We start from the raw sequence: 23,414 nt of genomic DNA, 5'->3' as shown, positions 1-23,414 counted from the left end.
AACAGAGGGAATACTTCCTAACTCATTTACAAGGTCAACATTACCTTAAAACCAATACCAGACAAAGACATTACAAGGAAAGTAATCTACAGACCAATCTCTCATGAACACAGATTCAAAAATCCTCAACAAAACATAAAAGAACTGTACACCATTACCAAGTGGGATTTAACCCATGTATGCAAGGCTGGTTCAACATGTGAAAATCAAATTAATGTAGCCCATCAATCATATCAACAGGTTAAAAAGGAAAAAAAATCACATGATGATATCAATAAAGAAAAAGCATTTGACAAAATCCAACACCCATTCATGATAAAAAAAAAAGCCTCTCAGTAAACTAGAAATAGAGGGGAACTTCTCCACCTGATAAAGAATATCTATTAAAAAAAAAAAACCTTAAACCTAACATTATACTTAATGGTGAGAAACTTGCAGCTTTCCCACTAAGATCAGGTACAAGGCAAGAATGTCCCCTCTCACTACTCATTTTCAATATCCTACTGGAAACCCTAGCTAATATAAAAGATAAGAAAAGGAAATGAAAGGTAAATAAATTGGAAAGGAAAAAATAAACTTATCTTTGCAGATGACATGGTCATCTACATAGAAAATTTAAACGGACCAAAGAGCTCCCAGAATATAGCAAGGTTATAGGATACAAGGTTATAAACGAAAGTCACTTTCCTATATACCAACATAAAAAAGTGGAATTTGAATTTTAAAAATACCGTTTACATTAGCACCCCTACAAAAATGAAATACTTAGGTGTAAATCTAACCAAATATGTATAAGATCTGTATGAGGAAAACTACAAAACTCTGATGAACAAAATCAAAGAACTAAAACAGAGAGATGTTCCATGTTCACAGACAGGAAAACTCAATATTGTCAAGATGTAAGTTCTGCCCAACTTGACCTACAGATTCATGCAATTCCAATCAAAATCCCAACAAGTTTAGCCACAGAGGCATAATTACAGCATAAGGAATATGGTCAGTAATACTGTAATAACTTTGTATGGGGACAGATGGTAACTAGACTTATCAGGGTGATCATTTCATAATGCATGAAAATATCAAATCACTTGTGTAGTACACCTGAAAATAACATACTGTTGTATGTCAACTATGTTTCAATTAAAAAAAAATTCCAATAAGATAGTCTGTGGATATCGACAACTGTTTTTAAAGTTATACCGAGACAAGAGATTCTGAACAGTCAACACAATTTTGAAAGAGAAGAACAAAGTTGTAGGACTGACACTACCCAACTTGAAGACTTACTATAATGCTACAGTAATCATGACAGTGTGGTACTGACAAAAGAATAAACAAATATTATACATCAATGGAACAAAATAAGAGAGCCCAGAAATATACCCAAATAAATACAGTGAACTGATCTTTGACAAGGGAGCAAAGGCAATACAATGGAACAAAGACAGTCTTTTCAACTAATGGTGCTAGAATAACTGGACATTGACACGCAAAAAAAAAAAAAAAAAGTCAATCTGGACACAAACCTCACACCCTTCACAAAAATTAACTCAAAATGGATCATAGACCTAAGTGTACAACACACAACTATAAAACTCCTAGAAGATAACAAAGGAGAAAATCTAGCTGAACGTGGGTTTGGCAATGACTTTTTCAATACAGTAACAAAGGCAGGATCCATGAAAGAATAGTTGATAACCTGGACTTCATTAAAATTAGAAACTTCTGCTCTATGAAAGACAATGTCAAGAGAGTAAGATGATAAACCACACTGGGAGAAAATATTTGCAAAAAACATATCTGACAAAGGACTTTTAACCAAAATATACAAATAACTCTTAAAACTCAAAAATAAGAAAACAACCTGATTAAAAAATGGGGCAAAGACCTTAACAGACACCTCACCGAAACAGACATACAGATGGCAAATAAGCATGAGAAAATACTCCTCATCATGTGTCATCAGGGAAATACAAATTAAAATGACAATGAGATACTACTATATACCTATTAGGAAGGCCCTAAACACTGACAAATCCAAAATCCTGACATCAAATGTTGGTGAAGATGTGGAGCAACAGGAACTCTCACACGTTATTGGTGGGAATGCAAGATGATGCCACCACTATGGAAGACAGTTTGGCAGTTTCTTACAAAACTAAACATACTCTTACCAAATGATCCAACAAACATGCTGCTTGGTATTTACACAAAGAAGCTGAAAACCCATGTCCACACAAAAACATGCAAAAGAATGTTTATAGCAACTTTATTGATAACTGCCAAAACTTGGAAGCAACCAATATGTTCTTCAGTCAGTGAATGAGTAAACTGTGGCACATCAAAACAATATTATTTGGCACTTAAAAAAAAAAGAGCTATTAAGCCGTGAAAATACATGGAGAAAATTTAAATGCACATTACTAAGTGAAAGAAGCCAATATGAAAAGACTGTATGAGTCCAATTATATGACACTCTGGAAAAGGCAAAACTATACAGACAGTATCAAAAAAAAAAAATCAGTGATTGCCAGGGGTTAGGAGTGAGGGAAGGATGAACAGGCAGAGCACGGAGGATTTTAAGGGCAGTGAAAATATCCGGCATGATATCATAGTGATGAATACATGTCACTATACATTTGTCCAAACCCATAGAAAGTACAATACCAAGAGGGAATCCTAATGTACAATATGGACATTGGGTGATTACACTGTGTCGATGTAGATTCATCAATTGTAACAAATGTACCACTCTTTTGGCAGGAGAAGGGCATTTGATAATGGCGGAGGCTACACATGTGCGGAGGCAAGAAGTATACAGAAAATCTTTTACCTCCTCTTAATTTTGCTGTGAACCTAAAAGTGCTCTAAAAAAAGTAAGTCATTAAAAAAAATTTTTTTGAAGGAAACAGAAACTATTCTGAAGGGGCTCCTACTGGCTACATTTGAGGCGATCTGAGAGGGAGGGAGGGAGGAAGGAAGAAGGGAGGCAGGGTAGTAGCAAAAGGAAAAAATTCATAAATTACAATGGAGAGACCTGGCTATCAGATAAACAGCCAAACATTACTTGCCTCTTGATATATCATAAAAGGTACATAGCATCACCTCTGAAATGTTCTGCCAAAAAAAAATTAACCTAAACTTAAATAAGACTTTAGATCCATTTTCCAGTTTAAAGGAACTATAAGAGATTACAAAGCAAGTTAACTGACATCATGAGGAAACAATATGACTAGATCCACAAGATAAATAAATGCCCTAGTTGCATTAGGAAGTTGGTATCATAAAAAAATGAATTAGAAAAAAAAAGGGGTGGGCTGTTATTAAATATTTAAGAGGTACAATATTCACATTCAATATACAGTCCCCAACTAGACACTGGTTTGAACAAACCATAAAAGGCACTTTCGGACAAATAAGGAAATCTGGCAAACTATGCAGTTTATATGTATGATAGTACTTTGATTATACAGAAAATGTTTCTATGTTTTAGAGATGATTATTGAAGTATTCAGTATTTACTGATGATATATATATTTAATTCAAAATGTTTGAAATTTTTTAAAAAGCAAGAGAGGGTTAAGCTTGTCATTTGGTCCTTCTGTACAAAAGGAAAGGAAATGCTTTTACATAATAGTATTTTTTTAATTTTTCCAATATTAAAGAGAAAAAGTTAACTTACTAGATAGTGTAAGTCTGATAGTTTTCACCACAATGACCACATGTTAAAAGCAAATGGCATACAAACACAGAATGCATTTTTAACTGAATGTGCTGTTAGCTTCTTTGGAACCACATTTTGGAATTACAAACAAATTTAAAAAACAAAGAAACAAAAAAAGAGAGAGGGCCACTAAAACAGTAAGTTGGGGGCTAGGGAGAGGTAACCAGGATGGAACTTACCTTTTTTGATATCATTCCAGCACCTGCATTGCGTTTTAGATCTCGGACTATGCTGCATTCCATAACAATAAACTCCTCTAGCTGTTTGGGATGGCATAAACTATTGAAAGGATGACTCCAAAAAGTGTTGCCATCAATATCTGCAACTAAGAATACACAAAGAGCATTAAAGAACAAAAGAACTGAAGTATTTCAAAAGCCATCAAATGCAGTCCCAGGTGAATGCCCAGAGTGTCCGAGCCTGCTTCCAGGGTTTCAGCAGCAGCAACCCGTGAGGTGGATTTCAGATACTCAGACTCCACCTATACTTTCACCTACACTGGCGGCCCCAGAAGCCACGTGGCTGACAGGGTCTTGGTGCTCCGGCCGGGTGTCAGGTCTATGACTCTGAGGTGGGAGAGCCAAGTTCAGGACATTGGTCCACCAGAAACCTCCCGACTCCACGTGATATCAAACGGCGAAAACTCTCCCAGAGATCTCCATCTCAACACTAAGACCCAGCTCGACTCAACGACCAGCAAGCTACAGTGCTGGACACCCTATGCCAAACAACTAGCAAGGCAGGAACACAACCCCACCCATTAGCAGAGAGGCTGCCTAAAATCATAATAAGGTAACAGGCACCCCAAAACACATCCCAGACGCAGTACTGCCCTGGACAATATCCAGCTTCATCCACCAGAACACAGGCACCAGTGCCCTCCACCAGGAAGCCTACGCAACCCACTGAACCAACCTTAGCCACTGGGGGAAGACACCAAAAACAATGGGAACTACGAACCTGCAGCTTGCGAAAAGGAGACCCCAAACACAGTAAGTTAAGCAAAACGAGAAGACAGAGTAACACACAGCAGATGAAGGAGCAAGGTAAAAACCCACCAGACCAAACAAATGAAGAGGAAATAGGCAGTCTACCTGAAAAAAAAGTTTAGAGTAATGATAGTAAAGATGATCCAAAATCTTGGAAAGAGAACGGAGAAAATACAAGAAATGTTTAACACAGACCTAGAAGAACTAAAGAGCAAACAAACAATGATGAACAACACAATAAATGAAATTAAAAATTCTCTCGAAGGAATCAATAGCAGAAAAACTGAGGCATAAGAACAGATAAGTGACCTGGAAGATAAAACAGTGGAAATAACTATTGCAGAGCAGAATAAAGAAAAAAGAATGAAAAGAATTGAGGGCAGGCTCAGAGACCTCTGAGACAACATTAAATGCACCAACATTCGAATTATAGGGGTCCCAGAAGAAGAAGAGAAAAAGAAAGGGACTGAGAAAATATTTGAAGAGATTATAGTTGAAAACTTCCCTAATATGGGAAAAGAAATAGTCAACCCAGTCCAGGAAGGTCCCATACAGGATAAATCCAAGGAGGGTCCCATACAGGATAAATCCAAGGAGAGACACTCCAAGACACATATTAATCAAACTATCAAAAATTAAATACAAAGAAAAAATATTAAAAGCACCAAGGGAAAAACAACAAATAACATACAGAATCCTCATAAGGTAAATAGCTGATCTTTCAGCAGAAACTCTGCAAGCCAGAAGGGAGTGGCAGGACATATTTAAAGTGATGAAACGGAAAAACCTACAACCAAGATTACTATACCCAGCAAGGATCTCAGATTCGATGGAGAAATTAAAACCTTTACAGACAAGCAAAAGCTAAAAGAGAATTCAGCACCACCAAACCAGCTTTACAACAAATACTAAGGAACTTCTCTGCACAGGAAACACAAGAGAAGGAAAAGACCTACAATAACAAACCCTAAACAATTAAGAAAATGGGAATAGGAACATACATATCAATAATTACCTTAAATGTAAACGGATTAAATGCTGCAACCAAAAGACATACACTGGCTGAATGGATACAAAAACAAGACCCGTATATATGCTGTCTACAAGAGACCCACTTCAGACCTAGGGACACATACAGGCTGAAAGTCAGGGGATGGAAAAAGATATTCCATGCAAATGGGAAATCAAAAGAAAGTTGGAGTAGCAATTCTCATATCAGACAAAATAGACTGCAAAATAAAGACTATTACAAGAGACAAAGAAGGACACTACATAATGATCAAGGCATCGATCCAAGAAGAAGATATAACAATTGTAAATATTTATGCACCCAACATAGGAGCACCTCAATACATAAGGCAAATGTTAACAGCCATAAAAGGGGAAACTGACAGTAACACAATCATAGTAGGGGACTTTAACACCTCACTTTCACCAATGGACAGATCACCCAAAATGAAAATAAATAAGGAAACACAAGCTTTAAATGATACATTAAACAGGATGGACTTAATTGATATTTATAGGACATTCCATCCAAAAACAACAGAATACACTTTCTTCTCAAGTGTTCATGGAACATTCTCCAGGATAGATCATATCTTGGGTCACAAACCAAGCCTTGGTAAATTTAAGAAAACTGAAATCATATCAAGTATCTTTTCTGACCACAACGTTGAGACTAGATGTCAATTACAGGAAAAAATCTATAAAAAATAGAAACACATGGAGGCTAAACAATACACTACTTAATAACCCAGAGATCACTGAAGAAATCAAAGAGGAAATCAAAAAATACCTAGAAACAAATGACAATGAAGACACGACCACCCAAAATCTATGGGATGCAGCAAAAGCAGTGCTAAGAGGGAAGTTTACAGTAATACAATCCTACCTTAAGAAACAAGAAACATCTCAAATAAACAACCTAACCTTACACCTAAAGCAATTAGAGAAAGAAGAACAAAAAAAACCCAATGTTAGAAGGAAAGAAATCATAAAGATCAGATCAGAAATAAATAAAAAAGAAATGAAGGAAACGACAGCAAACATCAATAAAACTAAAAGCTGCTTCTTTGCAAAGATAAACAAAATTGATAAACCATTAGCCAGACTCATCTAGAAAAAAAGACTCAAATCAATAGAACTAGAAATGAAAAAGGAGAAGTAACCACTGACACTGCAGAAATACAAACGATCATGAGATTACTGCAAGCAACTCTATGCCAATAAAATGGACAACCTGGAAGAAATGGACAAATTCTTAGAAAAGCACAACCTTCCAAGACTGAACCAGGAAGAAATAGAAAATATAAACAGACCAATCACAAGCACTGAATTTGAAACTGTGATTAAAAATCTTCCAACAAACAAAAGCCCAGGACCACATGGCTTCATAGGTGAATTCTATCAGACATTTAGAGAAGAGCTAACACCTCTCCTTCTCAAACTCTTCCAAAATATAGCAGAGGGAGGAACACTCCCAAACTCATTCTATGAGGCCACCATCACCCTCATACCAAAACCAGAGAAAGATATCACAAAAAAAGAAAACTACAGGCCAATATCACTGATAAACATAGATGCAAAAATCCTCAACAAAATACTAGCAAACAGAATCCAACAGCACTTAAAAGGATCATACACCATGATCAAGTGGGGTTTATCCCAGGAATGCAAGGATTCTTCAATATACACAAATCAATCAATGTGATACACCATATTAACAAATTGAAGGATAAAAACCATATGATCATCTCAATACATGCAGAAATGGCTTTTGACAAAATTCAACACCCATTTATGATAAAAACCCTCCAGAAAGTAGGCATAGAGGGAACTTACCCGAATGTAATAAAGGCCATATATGACAAACCCACAGCCAACATCGTTTTCAATGGTGAAAAACTGAAACCATTTCCACTAAGATCAGGAACAAGACAAGGTTGCCCACTCTTACCACTATTATTCAACATAGTTTTGGAAGTTTTAGCCACAGCAATCAGAGAAGAAAAAGAAATAAAAGGAATCCAAATCGGAAAAGAACAAGTAAAACTGTCACTGTTTGCAGATGACATGATACTATATGTAGAGAATCCTAAAGATGCTACCAGAAAACTACTAGAGCTAATCAATGGATTTGGTAAAGTAGCAGGATACAAAATTAATGCACAGAAATCTCTTGCATTCCTATACACTAATGGTGAAAAATCTGAAAGACAAATTAAGGAATCACTCCCATTTATCACTACTATGGTAGAACTACCATACGACCCAGCAATCCCACTACTGGGCATATACCCTGAGAAAACCATAAAGAGTCATGTACCACAATGTTCACTGCAGCTCTATTTACAATAGCCAGGACATGGAAGCAACCTTAGTGTCTATCGACAGATGAATGGATAAAGAAGATGTGGCACATATATACAATGGAATATTACTCAGCCATAAAAAGAAACGAAATGGAGGTATTTGTAGTGGGTGGATGGAGTTAGAGTCTGTCATACAGAGTGAAGTAAGTCAGAAAGAGAAAAACAAATACAGTATGCTAACACATATATATGGAATCAAAAAAAAAAAATGGTCCTGAAGAACCTAGGAGCAGGACAGGAATAAAGACGCAGACATAGAGAATGGACTTGAGGACACGGGGAGGGGGAAAGGTAAGCTGGGACGAAGTGAGAGAGTGCCATGGACATATATACACTACCAAATGTAAAAGAGATAGCTAGTGGGAAGCAGCTGCATAGCACAGGGAGATCAGCTCGGTGCTCTGTGACCACACAGAGGGGTGGGATAGGGAGGGTGTGAGGGAGACGCAAGAGGGAGGAGATATGGGGATATATGTATAGCTGATTCACTTTGTTATAAAGCAGAAACTAACACACCATTGTAAAGCAATTGTACTCTAAATGGAATACAACTAATAAAAATTTAAAAGTTCCCAGAAATCTTTCTTCAAACAAAAAAATACAAGGATAACTTATTAAAAGCTTTAAAAATTCCAGTATTTTAAAACGCTGTACGGTAAAAATTTTAACCACTGTACAGTAGTTTTTTAAAACAATGTTACTAAGAATGCTTGATAAAATTAACAACATTAACAAATTATTACTGCTTGCTGGACAGAACCGTCAAGGCAAATAATTTCGAAAACTTACCTTGTAGGGTATTTGGATCTATGAGATGGATGACGCTGGTTACTCGAATACACACACAAATCTGGTTCATGTTTCCCAGGCTTTGTGCCAGTTTTGGAGACAGACAAACAACATTATCCTAGGCATAAGAACTAACATTTAGTGTGAAGGAAATCCTAAGTAACAGTCTCCAATAAACACTCATCAATGTAAAGCTGATCCAAGTGCATTTGCCCAAACCAAAATGTCATTTTTAATTCTATGTATCAACAAAGGGCCTAAAAAAAAGAACCAGACCTTAAAGAAACAGAAAATAAGCTACACCTTCTTAAGATGGGAATATCTGTCTTAATAAAAATGCTTTAAAAAATATTTTACAGATCCTAGTCACCAAACTATTGTTTGTTTCAATTTTATTGAAGTGTGAATGCCTGCTTTTTACTCCATGTTAATACAGTGTACATTCCAAGCAAAGTATTATAAACACCAGAAGGAGAGTGATTTTCTAATCTATTTGTGACTTCATTTAATCTCTATAAAAATTAATTTCAGGGACTTCCCTGGTGGCACAGTGGTTAAGAATCCACCTGCCAATGCAGGGGACATGGGTTCGACCCCTAGTCCGCAAAGGTCCCACATGCCGCGGAGCAACTAAGCCTGCGCGCCACAACTACTGAAGCCCGCGCCCAGAGCCCATGCTCTGCAACAAGAGAAGCCACCGCAATGAAAAGCCCACGCACCGCAACGAAGAGTAGCCCCCGTTCGCCGCAACTAGAGAAAGCCCTCATGCAGCAATGAGGACCCTACACAGCTAAAAATAAATTAATTTTTTAAAACAACATAACCATTATTAAAAAAAAAATTAATTTCAGAGGAGCCACGTGTTCCTCCTTCTTGTCTACATGTACCAATATGAAATCAAAGATCTAATGCCCCCTTAAAAGCACATATGCCTATGATGTGTGCATCAGGAGATATTACCACCAATGTGGTTATCTGTTTTTAAGCTGTTATTAAAATATAAAGAGGATCTGGGTTATATTTTAAGCTGTATCTATTCACAAGGCTCCCCCACTGAAGGGACATTCTGTGCCTCCCTAATGGCACCTAGTTCAGTCCTTTTTCTTTTCTTTTTTTTTAATTTAGTAAGAGTCTCCAAAGATTAATGAAAAAACTTCTTTACACTGTGTATTCATCCAGATACCTGTATGAGTCACTCAGAGCACTTAATACACATGGCCTAAATATGCCCTCACCCCTAGATTCATATTTCCCCAGTTTTGCACCAGGAAAATGTTCACTGTTTTAAACTAGGAGTCTGCAAATAAGATCCTCAGGCCAAATTTTTGTAAATAAAGTTTTGCTGGAACACAGCCTCAGCCCTTCATTTACCTATTATCTATGGCTACTTTTGTGCAACAACAGCACAGATGAGTAGTTGCAAAACCGATTATACAGCCTAAAAGCTGAAAATATTTACTATCTGGCCCTTTACAGAAAAAATTTGCTGACTTGGTTTTAAGCCATCATTTCATCCCTGGTACTGTGCTACACCATAAATTAGGGATAACTTTAAAGCCTCGGAGTCACAGACCTAGACACAAATCCTGGCTTCATTATTTTGTAGTTATGTAACTTTGGGCAAGTCATCTAACCTCCCCAAGCTTCAACTTCCTCATCTTCAAATGATGATATGATTTACTCCCGTTGTTGTGAGACTTGAAAAGGTGAAATATACTTATAATAGTAAGTATAATATAAGAGATAATAACTTTATGTAGAATGCTCACAATAAATTATGGCATTTATTATTAGTGGTTTAAACATGGACATGCAAGTTCCTACGTGGCAGTGACCTCTACTACATAATTCTTAACACACAGCCTTCTATACAACAGATCCTCAATAACTATTTGTTGAATTTTAATTCATTTATATTTTTTGAAGCAGAGTTTTACCTTAGTACAATTAATGAAATGATAATCTATGTCTTAAGTGTTATTCAGATTATATTTTTAAAATCACAGGGATTTCCCTGGTGGCGAAGTGGTTAAGAATCCACCTGCCAGTGCAGGGGACATGGGTTCGAGCCCTGGTCCGGGAAGATCTCACATGCTGTGGAGCAACTAAGCCCATGTGCCGCAACTACTGAGCCTGCTCTCTAAAGCCCACGAGCCACAACTACTGAAGCCTGCGTGCCTAGAGTCCATGCTCCTCAACAAGAGAAGCCACCGCCATGAGAAGCTCGCACACCACAACGAAGAGCAGCCCCCCGCTCGCCGCAACTAGAGAAAGCCCACGTGCAGCAACGGAGACCCAACACAGCCAAAAATAAATAAATTTTTTAAAAAATCACAAAAATAATTCTGTGATCTCCTTTCCACAATACTGTTTAATTTTATCATGCCAAAATCCAGTTTGCATATATTCCACAAAGTGGTTCACTGATAATTATTTTAAAGTAATTTCCTGTATTCAAAGTTTCACAGAACTGTCAAGTGTCCACTAGGATCGCAAAGTTTAAGGAATTTGCACCATAAAAACTGCAACCAGGCCTTTTAATTAGTACACCAAAACTTTATAATTTTAAGCATGATTACTTTTAAACATCTTTTTAACACGGCTGAAATGTGTCAGAAATCATTAAGAAGGAAGTTTTCTAAATGTTTAACCAATCCCAGAAGGAAACCAGGACCTAATAATTACATATAAACCAATTAAGAAGGACATGGATTAATTAAATGAGAAAAAGTACCTTGCATATTGGAACAATTTCCACAGAAAAAGTGCTTTTGTAATTGTATGTATTACTATGGACATCCTGAGAGATCAATCTCTGTGAGGCTTTGTATCTGTTAAGAGAAAAAGTTAATCGTAATAAAAAAAACAAAGGTCCTTACTTGTATAGTCTCGAGAATATAAATTTTCATCAAATCAAATCATTACTATCCAAGGTCTGAAAACAGCTTCCTGACGCCTGCTATGGTGAACCCTCATTACATCCACTTCATTTAAAAACCTTCACCAATCTGACTGCACCCTACCTATTTTCAACTTTACCTACTGAAAACCTCCAAAACATGCCCTTGGCTTAGACTAATCTAGTTTACATATAGCACCCATTAAAAGCCACACTAATGCCTGCCCCAAGTCACTGTTCACACTAATCTCACTTTTCAATACAAACTCTACTTTCGAAAATTTCCCCATTTTATGAGCTTAAGTTCTTCCTCTTCCATGAAGCTTCTCCCCAAAGTCCTCTACCCCCATTTTTCTTCTCGCTTATTTAAACACATTCAACCAGTGGTTCAGTACTACAGTGCTTACTATTGTGGGGTGAGGTCTAGCTCCCCAAAGAGATTGTTAATGCTCTTTGGCTAATACTTCCCTTAAAGTGGCTAATCCAATAAATGCTTACTAACTGTGTAAGTATTCCTACTATAATTTAAATATTTTAAGATAGGATGCCAAAGCCTGAAGAATGGACATGACCTAAGTTCATTCCCAGTTCCCTGGATTTAATCACATGTACGTTCAAAACATACCTAGTGGGAACCGTACACTGAAGAAATTCTACCATCTTCTGAGCATGTTGTTTTGAGGAATAATAGAAATCCAGACCATCTTTTAAAGAAAAAAGCCATGTTAAAATAATACCGCAAAGTAAGATTTTCCTCTACTAACATGACTATACCAAAAATTAAATGCATATTAAACAATTTAATTATAATATTCTAGCCATAGCACAGTAGGAATGCCGTTATCACTTGAAGGCTTGTTTGACAAAAGAATAAACAAATCCGATAAATGCTAACAAAACAAAACAAGATGCCCAATTTAAATTTCAGACAAAATAAAATCAAGGTTAAAAGGGAAGAAAACTATTAAACAGAAGAAGGATATTTTATGTAATAAATGGAACAATCTACCAAGAAGACAAGAGGAATTCATCTAATAACACAGCACTGAGATGCAGAAAACAAAAACTATTAAAAAGAATAAAATTAACAAATGTTAACACACGTGCAATCACTGTGGGAGACCAGTATAAGACTATCAAAACCAAAATGACCAAACTGACCAAAAATAGGAAGGATACATAGAACTTGAAAAACCAAGTATCAAGGCTGCTTTAATTGACAATGTAGAACATGGTCCCAAGAAAGACTATTATTTTCAAAAATTCATAGAATATTCATAAAATAATCACATACTAAGAATAAAAAAAATTCAATAAATTCCAAACAGCAGAAATTACTACAATGTTTTCTGATCACAATGCAGTAGTATTACTAAAAGCAAACTACCTGCTAAGAAATGTTTAGAGATATTCTTCCAAACAACTCAGCTAACTAGAAGACTAAAATAACTTAGAATAGCCAAAGCAATTTTGAAGGTGACCAAAGTTGTCAGGAATTTACACTTTCCAATTTCAAAACTCAATAACTTTAGGTAGTCAAGACAGTGAGGTACTAGTATATGAAGGATAGATTATATAGATCTACGGAACAGACTTGAGAATCCAGAAATAAACCCTTACATTTATAGTCAATAGATCTTTGACAGAGGATCCAACACAATTCATTGGGAAAAGAATAGTCTTTTCACTAGGAAAACAGGCTATCCACATGGGAAAAGATGAATTTAGACCCTTACACCATGCACAAATATTAACTCAAAAGGATTAGACTTAAATATAAGAGCTAAAATTATAAAACATTTGAAAGAAACAGATAAAGATTAGACAAGAGTTCTTAAACATGACACCAAAAGCATGCTATTTAAAAATGATAAATAGACTTCAAAATTTAAAAGTTTCACAATTCAAAAGACACCATTTCACGCAGGCATCACACATCCTAATTTCAAAATATATTACAAAGTTACAGTAATCAAAAAAGTATGGTATCGACAAAAAGACAAGTCTATAGAATCAATCCACACATACACAGTTAACTGATCTTCAACAAGTGTGCCACGAATACATGGTGGGGAAATGATAGTCTCTTCAACAAACGGCATTGGGAAAACTGGATATCCACATGCAAAAGAATGAAATTGAACTCGTCTTAAAAAATCAACTCAAAACAGATTAAAAAAACTCAAATGTAAGACCTGAAACTACAGAACTTCTACGAGAAAACATACAAAAGAAGCTTCATGACACTGGTCTTGGCAATGATTTCACGGATGACACCAAAACTAAAACAAAAATAAACAACTGAGACTACATCAAACTCAAAAAGCTTCCAGACAGCAAAAGAAACAATCACCACAGTGAAAGAGCAACCTACAGAATTGGAGAAAATATTTGCAGACCATGTATCTGAAAAAGGGTTAATCTCCAAAATCTATTAGGAATTCCCACAGCTCAACAGCAAAAAAAAACTAATAACCCAAGTAAGCAACAGGCAGATGAACAAGACGTTTCTCCAAAGAAGATGTGCAAATGGCAAATAGGTATACGAAAAAAGCTCAATGCTGTTAATCGTCAGGGAAATGTAAATCCAAACTACAATGAGTTTACAGTTCACACCTGTCAGGATGGCTATTATCAAAAAAAACCACCCAAGACAATAAGTACTGGCGAGAACATGGAGATACTGGAACCCTTGTACACTACTATGGAGAATATAAAACTGTGCAGCCACTATGGAAGACAGTCCAGATGTTCTTCAAAAAATTAAAAATAGAACTACCATATAATCCAGTAATCCTATTTCTAGGTATTTATCCAAAAGAAGCGAAATCAAGATCTCCCATGTTTATTGCAGCACTATTCACTACAGCCAAGATGATGGACATTTAGGTTGTTTCCACAACAGATGAATGGTTAAAATGTGATATATACCTCCAATGGAACATTATTCAGCCTTAAAAAGGAAATTCTACAATGTACAAAAACATGGACTAACCTTGAGGACCTTATGCAAAGTGAAATAAGCCAGTCACAGAAAGACAAATACTGCATGATTCTACTTATATGAGGCAGCTAAAATAGTCAAACTCATTGAATTAAACAGTGGAATGATGGTTGCCAGAGAGGAGGGGGAAATGAGGAGTGATTAGTTAATGGGCATAAAGTTTCAGTTAAGCAAGAGATTAAGCTCTAGAGATATGCTGTATAACACTGTACTTACAGTCAACTATAATGTATTATACACTTAAAAATTTAAGAGGGTAGATTTCATGTTAAGTGTCCTTATCACAATTTTAAAAAAAGACCCCATTAAGAAAATGAAAAGATAAACTAGGAGAAAATATTTACAAATCATATGTGATAAGGGGCTTGTATCCAGTGTATATTTTAATAACTCTTACAACTTCAGACAACCCAATCAAAAACTGGGCAAAACACTTAAACAGCTATTTCACCAAAAAAGATACAGAAATGGCTAATAAGCTCATGAAACGATAATCAACATCAATAGTCATTTGGGAAATGCAAATTAAAACCACAATGAGATACCACTTCATATTATCCTCTAGAACGGCTATTTATAAAAAGAAACAATAGCAAGTGTTGACGAGGATATGTAGAAACTAGCACCCTCAAACACTGCTGACGGGAATATAAAATGATACAGCCACTTTGGAAACACTATAGTAGTTTCTTAAAAAGATAAATATAAATTTACCATATGACTCAGCAATTCTACACCTAGGTATGTACTCAAGAGAATCAAATAGCTGAGATACTTGCTGAGAAAAAAAAGAAATATGCAATGGGTAGTGGAAAAAGACAGCTTTAAGTACCAGCTACAGAGCCAATATGATACTCAGAAGAAAATTTGTTAAGTCTACATATTAGAAATTGAAAATAAGCTTTCAATTAATTCAAACAAAAAACTAAAGAAAGTAGAAGGGAAAAAAATTGTATAACTATGTATGGTGATGTATGTTCACTAGACTTAATAGGGTGATCATTCAGCAATATACACAAATATTCAATCAATATGTTGTATATGTGAAACTAATATAATGTTTTATGTCAATTCTACAATTCTATCTCAATTAAAAAAAATTTTAAATAGAAGGATTAGTAACAAAAGCAAAAATTAAGAAAAAGTAAGACTTTTTTGATAAAACTAAAGCTAACTCTTTGAAAAAACTAGCATAATAGACAGAACTTTGGCAAATCTGATGGGAACGGGGAGAGAGGAAGTGAAGGGAGATGAAAAAAGACAAACAACATTAGCAACAATAAAGAAGACACAACAATAGTTATGGATGAGATTTAACACTATGATATATACACCAGGTTCAATTTTATGCCAAGTATGTGAAAAGCTAGACGAAATGGTGAATTTCCTTGGAAAATGCTATTAAAATTGATTCAAGAAGCAGTATAATACCTGAAAGAGACTAACGTCCTAATAAAAGGAGTTGAAAAGCCTTTACCCCCTTTCCTCATACCAAACTGGATGGCTTAATGGGCAGGTTCTTACAAAACTTCAACATGTTGATTAACACTATGCAGAAAGAGGGAAAAACTCCAATTGTTTCAATGTCACTAATATAACTGATAACATGATGGACAGAACAGTTTAAATATAACTATGTATGCATATGTATCAGATAGAAATCTCAACAAATATTCTATTTAGGGGTGAAACACAGAAAGATGGTAATGCCTGATACATTACCACTCAATGCTATTCTCCACTCCTAGCCAAAGGGGAAAAAAAGAGGGAATAATACTGCAAAGGAAGAAATAAAACTATCATTGTGTACAGATAATAATTTACCTAGTAAATTATCATGTATATGACACAAGAACATAATGTAAACTATTAGTGATTAAGAAATTTCAGAAAGATCAACATACAAAATCAACAGTTTTCCAAAATACTAGCAATAATCACTTAGAAAATATAATGAAAAAAGTTGCCATCCACAATAACAAAAAGCATAGAATAGTCCAAAAAAACAAGAAACATTCAAAATCTTGACGAGGAAAACAATAACATGTCACTGAAATACAGAAAAGAACTAAATAAACATGATTATGCACCAGGTACAGTTCTAAGAGCTTTACATAAATTATTTAATCCTCACTATAATCCTATGAGGTACTGTTATCGTCCTCTCTATTGTATTAATGGGAAAACTGAGGCTCAGAGAAGTTAAATAACTTGCCTAAGGTCACACAGCAAAAAACTCGTGGGACAGAGATTCAAATTCACAACATCTGGTTCCAAAATCCATGCTCTTACTCACTATCAACCAAGGTTTACAAAAGAATTAATAAAAGGGCACATAACTATAAAGTATAATTTACATACTGTAATAAAAGCAGTGGGACAAAATAAACCAGAACTGAGCCATGTGTACAAAGGAATTTAGTATATATAAGAGAGGAGATATTTCAAATCAGTGGGGAAAGGACAGACTACTTGGTAGGTAAGTATTGAGACAATGCAAGTTAACTTTCTGGGAAAAACTCTTACCAGGTAAGATTAAAGATCCAAAAGTAAAACAAAAATTTACCTTCTAAAAATAATCTTTGGAGTATAAATAACTTTCCTATGTAAGACAGAAAGTCATAAGCCATAGCTATATAAAACTAAAAAATGAAAAATTTAGATGATAAAAGACATGAGACATCGTAAGAAAGTATCTGCTCTCTCAGGCTCACACTCAAACACATGCTCCGCATGCTCCTCTCTCTATATATATAATAATACACACACGTAATGAGATTGATATCCTGAATAACAGACAAAATAAATAAGGAAAAAACAGATATATGCAGAACAGACAATTCACATTAGATAAACATAAATGGCCAGTACATATGAAAATGTTAACCCTCATTAGTAATCAAGGAAATGAAAATAAAAACAAGATGCCTTTATTCTCTTCATCAGAACAGCAAAAATTAGAAAGTCCAATACAATCTTATGCAGTGTTGGCAAGTGTTTGGAAAAACAGAAATTCTCACAAGTGATTGGACTGTAAGCGGGCACTATTTTGGAAAACAATCTAGCAGCACATATAAAAATTTAACATTTGCATACTCTTGTCTAGTAATTTCAATTCCTGAACTCGGTCCCACAGAAAAACCACTACGCACAAACATAAGGATGTTTATTACAGTACTGTTTGTTGCAGCAAAAAAACTAGAGCATCTTGTAAACCAGTTAATAGGAAACAACTAAATAATTTAAAACATACTGATTAACAAATACACAACCACAGTGGTTAAAAATAATAAAATAGATTATATGCAATGACGTGGAAAGGTTTCTAAATATATTAAGATGGCAAGTCACAGAATATTACAGAACAGTCTCATATATGAGGGGAAACCAATGCTATCACAATTTATATACAGAATACATATTGTAATATCTTGTTTTAAGGGGCTACATCTAGGAATAACAAGTGGATAAATGGGACAGAGGTCCTTTATTCATATATATTTCTGTTTAAGTGTTTACAATTGTTATGATTTTAAAAACAAAGTTACAAACAAACAAGCAAACAGAAGATTCATTTACATCAAACCAAGAACCAGCAGGGGGAAAAAAAAATAGGTTAATTCTTCTGGATGAAAAAAAGGATTGTTAAACTTCCAGCATTTTTGATTTTTAAAGTGACTGCAAAGGTATGTACCAGAATGTATCCAAGTCTTCTGCTACAAAAAATTCTGTGTAAGGACATTTCTGCCCTGGTGATGAATGATAATCAGAGTTTTCTGCTTCCTTTGCTAGAATATTAGGATCCCCTAATCCCCAACAGTTACTCAGAACAAAGGTGTATTTCTGCCTGATGACTAGCCACAAATAGCCAAGCACCATGTTAAACAGGCTGCAAAGTACCTTCCCCACAATAAGTATTCAGTAAACTATGTTTTACAGATTTAGACTGTTAACCTTATACTGGTAATGCACTCAAATCAGATACAAAGCTTAAAAGATTTTCTCCAGGTGCCAAAACTGATACTCATTTCTTCCCATTTAAGGACCCAAAATCACACTTCTAATTACTTTCCTCAAGACACATGAGATAAATGACTAACAGATCAGTAAGTAACAGAGGAACTTACACTTTTAAAATAAGTAGTACAAGAATTTGGTCATTCCTTCAAGAACAGCCATCTCTAAACCTGTACTTTAACAACCAGGAAAATTATACACATCCTACAACTAAAAATATTAACTTTTAGCAAGAGACTTAAGAGTTTGCTAAAGAATATTTATTTTTTCTATTATTAAAGAAATATTCATCCATCAACTAGTATATAAAAGTATGCTACATCAATAGTAAGTGCTAAGACAGGACACGCTCTGAGGAGCCATTATGAAATTACACAAACATTTTTAAATTCCATCTTCAAGAAATCTAATTATATCATTTGTATATCACTATTTATTATTACTGAGTTTAGCCTTTTGACTTAATGTATCCAGCACAAATGCCGCTAGGCATATGAAAAACAAAAATATTACAACTTACAGATCTCAAAAATAATTTTCTTTCAATCAGAAACTGACCTCTACATAAAATAAGTTTTTGATGAATTTCTATCATACCACTTTACATTCTATTAATGTAGTTACTGGTTTACTCATCTGGTAGCTATTTAGTGTAAATTTCAATTAAAATAGAAAAAAATTAAAAATTCAGCTCCCCAGATGCACTAACCACATTTCAAATACTCAATAGCTACGTATGGCTAGAGGCTACCATACTGGTTGGACAGTGCAGATAAAGAGCTAAGATTTTTTTCTTCCTAACAGGAATTTCTTTTGGACAGTACTATTCTAGATATTATCAGTAAAGATAAAAGACTCCTTAGGATAGTTGAAATAAAATTCTGACATCATTTCAAATGCTTTAAATTTTAACTCACCATGAATGTCTTTGATACGAAGTGTATTCTGGTGCATGCCGTATTTCAAAATCAACTGTTCCAGGTAGTAGAAAGTTTTTTTGTGCAAAGTCTAAACATAAATGCATTATTAGATTAATAAATGAAATGTAAAAAAAAAAAAAGCCATCTACAGATATAGAACACTGATTTAAAACAGAAACAATCTTTAAAGATTATCTAAAATGTGGCAGTGATCTCTTTCTAAAGGTGAATGCTCCAGAGACCTGGAATACCCCTAGTGCCTGAATGATTTGGAAAAAAGGGAAAGGAGAAGGTTTTACTCACTATTTATAACCGACAAAGATGAAATACAAGATGGAGGATTCACACATCATCTTTCTCTCATTACCTTTTGCCTAACTTGAACCACAGCCTTCCAGAAATCCTTAGCTTCCACTCTATGGCAATCTCCACACATCTGGGGCTGAACAACATAATCCACCACAAACACTTGCTGAAGGATAGCACCATTCATCACCTGACGAAGAAAACAATCACACTCCTTCATTCTTTCCTTTCTGTTTAATAACAAATAGTTTTCTTAAAAGAAGATCCTTCAATATTTAACTTAAAATCTTCTTCCATGAATGCTTTGAGGAAATCAACAACAAATGAGTTACATTTAAAATCGTAAGTCATACTATTTCAAGAAAGATATATAGGTTTAATTCATAGGATTTATTAGATTAACATTTCAAATTTACCTTTAGTTGAAGTGTTGTAAGGATATTCTTTGAAGAATTTTTATAGCTATATATACACGTATATGCATGTGTGTGTATAAAGTTCTTCCTTAGGAGACCAAGAAAACTCTCAAAAAAGAAGACATTCCTTAATTTAACTGTCCCCAAACATAGGCAATCATCAGAAATCACCTGGGAAGCTTTAATAGATTCCTGGATCTTACATCCAGTTGAATCCAGTTTGATTCAGTCACTGTGAGTCAAATGATCAGCCAAGTTTGAGAAGCACTGCCTTAGTTCATGTTTTTACTTCAATCTTATTCCAAATAAAAATGACTTTGAGAAGATTAACTTAGTCCACTAATCATGAACAATGGCTGCTCTTACTATCGACCTGATCATCTGTGCGGATGATCCAAAAGAAAACAAAGGGTTAAAATTAAGAGTGCATTTGTTTCCTTTTAAGCTGTTCAAGTCATAATATAATTTACTAATAGCCCCTCATTTTCCTACCTATACTTTAAACCATGCTGAGAAAATTATGTATAGCTTACCTCTTTCTGAATAGTTAGTTTAACTTTAAGTCTCTTAGAATGGGGCTCAGTCCAAACAAAGCTTGCATCTACAAGCCGTACCTTCAACAAAACACAAACAAAAAGAAACATAAGTTCCCATCTGAGGAGAAAAGAGATGAGAGAATAACTCATTAATAAACAGATTTCATAGATGCTTAAGGAATCCATGATTAATCTACCCAACATCACCAGTTTAAAAAAAGAAAAAGATTTATCATCAGAGGTATGGCAACAAAAACAGCAAATAAAGGGAAAATCTAATGACTATATTAATGAAACTGGTATAATTCAAGCAGAAATTAAAAGACTTGCATAGAAAAAAACTCCTTTCCCCTAAAAAAGCATACAGTTTTTTGAATGGAAATTACACTTTTTAGAAGAAAACAAAGACCTGATGACTTCATCATCTACTAGAAATCCCAAGAACAAAGGTTTCTACTTTTATTGTTCTCACTATGATATGTATGTGGCTTAAAAAAGAAAAGAATGAACATTCATTACAGGGAGTCTCATGCACTGAATACTGAATCCACAACGGTAACTCACTGCTAAATCAGCAGAGGCCAGAAACAGTTTGCCATATGTGACAAACTGAATGTAGCTCAATATGGCTAAAATGCGTGTTTTGAGGAAGGGGGTGGGAGAACAAAAATGGAGATTGTTTCAATAATTTGGGCAGGAGTTGTAGGTGACCTGAACTGAGGGGCTGGAAATAACAGCAGCAGAAAGATCCAAGCCAAGAGCTATTTAGGAGATAAAATCTATAGGATTTAATAATAACTGGATATGGGAAGGAAGAAAAGAAGATTCTAGAATGATGGTCAAGTATCCAGCTTGGGCATCTAGGTAACACTATTTTTCTGACACAAATAAAAAACACATTAAATGGGGAGGAATGCGCTATATTTGGTTTCAGACATTTAAGTTTAAGAGGATTTATCTAAGATGTCCAAGTGAAGCTGTTCAGTGGATAGTGAGATATATATATTTGGTCTGGAGCTCTATGGAGAAATCTGAGCTGTAGATGACAGATTTGGGAGACATGAGCAGGCAGATAATTTTATCAAGACCTGTCTGGTGAGAACTTGATAAGCTAGTATACATACAGCAGTCCAGAGTAAAACCCTCCTCATTCGACTGGCTTCCCTAAAGCAAAGCCTAGTAGTCAACAAGCCACACCAGGTACAGAGGGTGACAGAGAGCTTCTTATTCCCTCAGCCTCCATCTGCATTTCCCATTCCTCAGCCTCACCGCACCATCTGTCCTCAGACAACCAGGACTAATCCACCTTATTGAGCCCTTTAATCCTTCTTTACCATTACCTCAGTCACTCCCTCATCTCCCACACTCCGATCTCCATATGGTTCCACATATGCCCTTTTCTATCCCATCTAACACTCCTCCCCAAATCCTGAAAACCTTTTACTGGCCTCTGAAATTCAACATTCACTAACAACAAAACCTCCAAAATCCTCAATCTCTTTCCTGAACATTCTTCACCTTCTAGATCTCCTGATTATATATATTGCTCTCCCTGCCTCTAATTAGAAGTAATGACTGATTTTTTTTTCTCATCTTCTCAAACTTTTATCATTAAAGGATCCCAGGATTCAGTCCTGAAATTTCTCCCTTTCTCTAAACTCTCTAGGAAATCCCATCTAATTTTACAGCTTTAAATACCATCACACCCCAAATTTATTATCTCTGGTCTGGACCACTCCCTTGCTCATTTATCCAGCTCCCCACTATTTCTACTTCCATGTCTAATGGACATCTAAGTACTACTTTGAGATGAGCTTTGATTTCTCCCACCTGACCTACTCCTTTTTTTTTTTTAATTTTATCTATTTATTTATTATTTATTTTGGCTGTGCCAGGTCTTAGTTGTGGCATGCAGACTCTTAGTTGCCGCACGCATGTGGGACCTAGTTCCCCGACCAGGGATCAAACATCGGCCCCTTGCATTGGGAGCAAGGAGTCTTACCCACTGGACCACCAGGGAAGTCCCCTGGCCTGCTCCTCTTAAAGCCTTTCCTACTTCACTATCAGTAACTCCCTCCCCTGGTTGATCAAGTCAAGAACCATGGAAGTCACCCTTGACTATTCCAACTCATAAACATACATCCAGCTTCATCAGCAGATCCTACTGACTACCTTCAAAATACAGCCAGAATCTGTCCACTTCTCACTTCCTCTACTACTGATCCAAATATCATTTCTCATGATTACTACAATCGCTTCCTAAAGGTGCCCATGCCCCTCACATCTATTCTAAACACAGCCAGAGGGAACCTGATAAACTGTAAATCATTCATCTCACTATTCTGCCCTATACCTTGTATACCAGCGGTCCCCAACCTTCCAACCTTTTTGGCACCAGGCACCGGTTTCACGGAAGGCAATTTTTCCACAGACGGGGGTG

The 23,414-nt window shown here is 35.5% G+C and overlaps 1 protein-coding gene across 2 annotated transcripts in view; it reads right to left on the bottom strand.

The window, feature by feature from the left end:
- The window catches only part of NMD3 (NMD3 ribosome export adaptor), a 138,056-nt gene that overhangs the window by 6,938 nt on the left and 107,704 nt on the right, over positions 1–23,414 (bottom strand). For both annotated transcript variants that reach the window (XM_059920473.1, XM_059920474.1), the window contains exons 5-11: positions 20,972–21,052; positions 20,084–20,212; positions 19,714–19,804; positions 12,401–12,479; positions 11,611–11,707; positions 8,877–8,994; positions 3,904–4,049 (exon numbers count right to left, since the gene is read on the bottom strand). In XM_059920473.1, the coding sequence (XP_059776456.1) occupies positions 3,904–4,049; positions 8,877–8,994; positions 11,611–11,707; positions 12,401–12,479; positions 19,714–19,804; positions 20,084–20,212; positions 20,972–21,052 (741 nt within the window). The remainder of the gene's footprint in view (positions 1–3,903; positions 4,050–8,876; positions 8,995–11,610; positions 11,708–12,400; positions 12,480–19,713; positions 19,805–20,083; positions 20,213–20,971; positions 21,053–23,414) is intronic.

Source organism: Balaenoptera ricei, chromosome 4, assembly GCF_028023285.1.
Source record: "Balaenoptera ricei isolate mBalRic1 chromosome 4, mBalRic1.hap2, whole genome shotgun sequence".
Lineage (NCBI taxonomy): Eukaryota > Metazoa > Chordata > Mammalia > Artiodactyla > Balaenopteridae > Balaenoptera > Balaenoptera ricei.
This window is presented reverse-complemented; position numbering and strand designations above follow the sequence as displayed.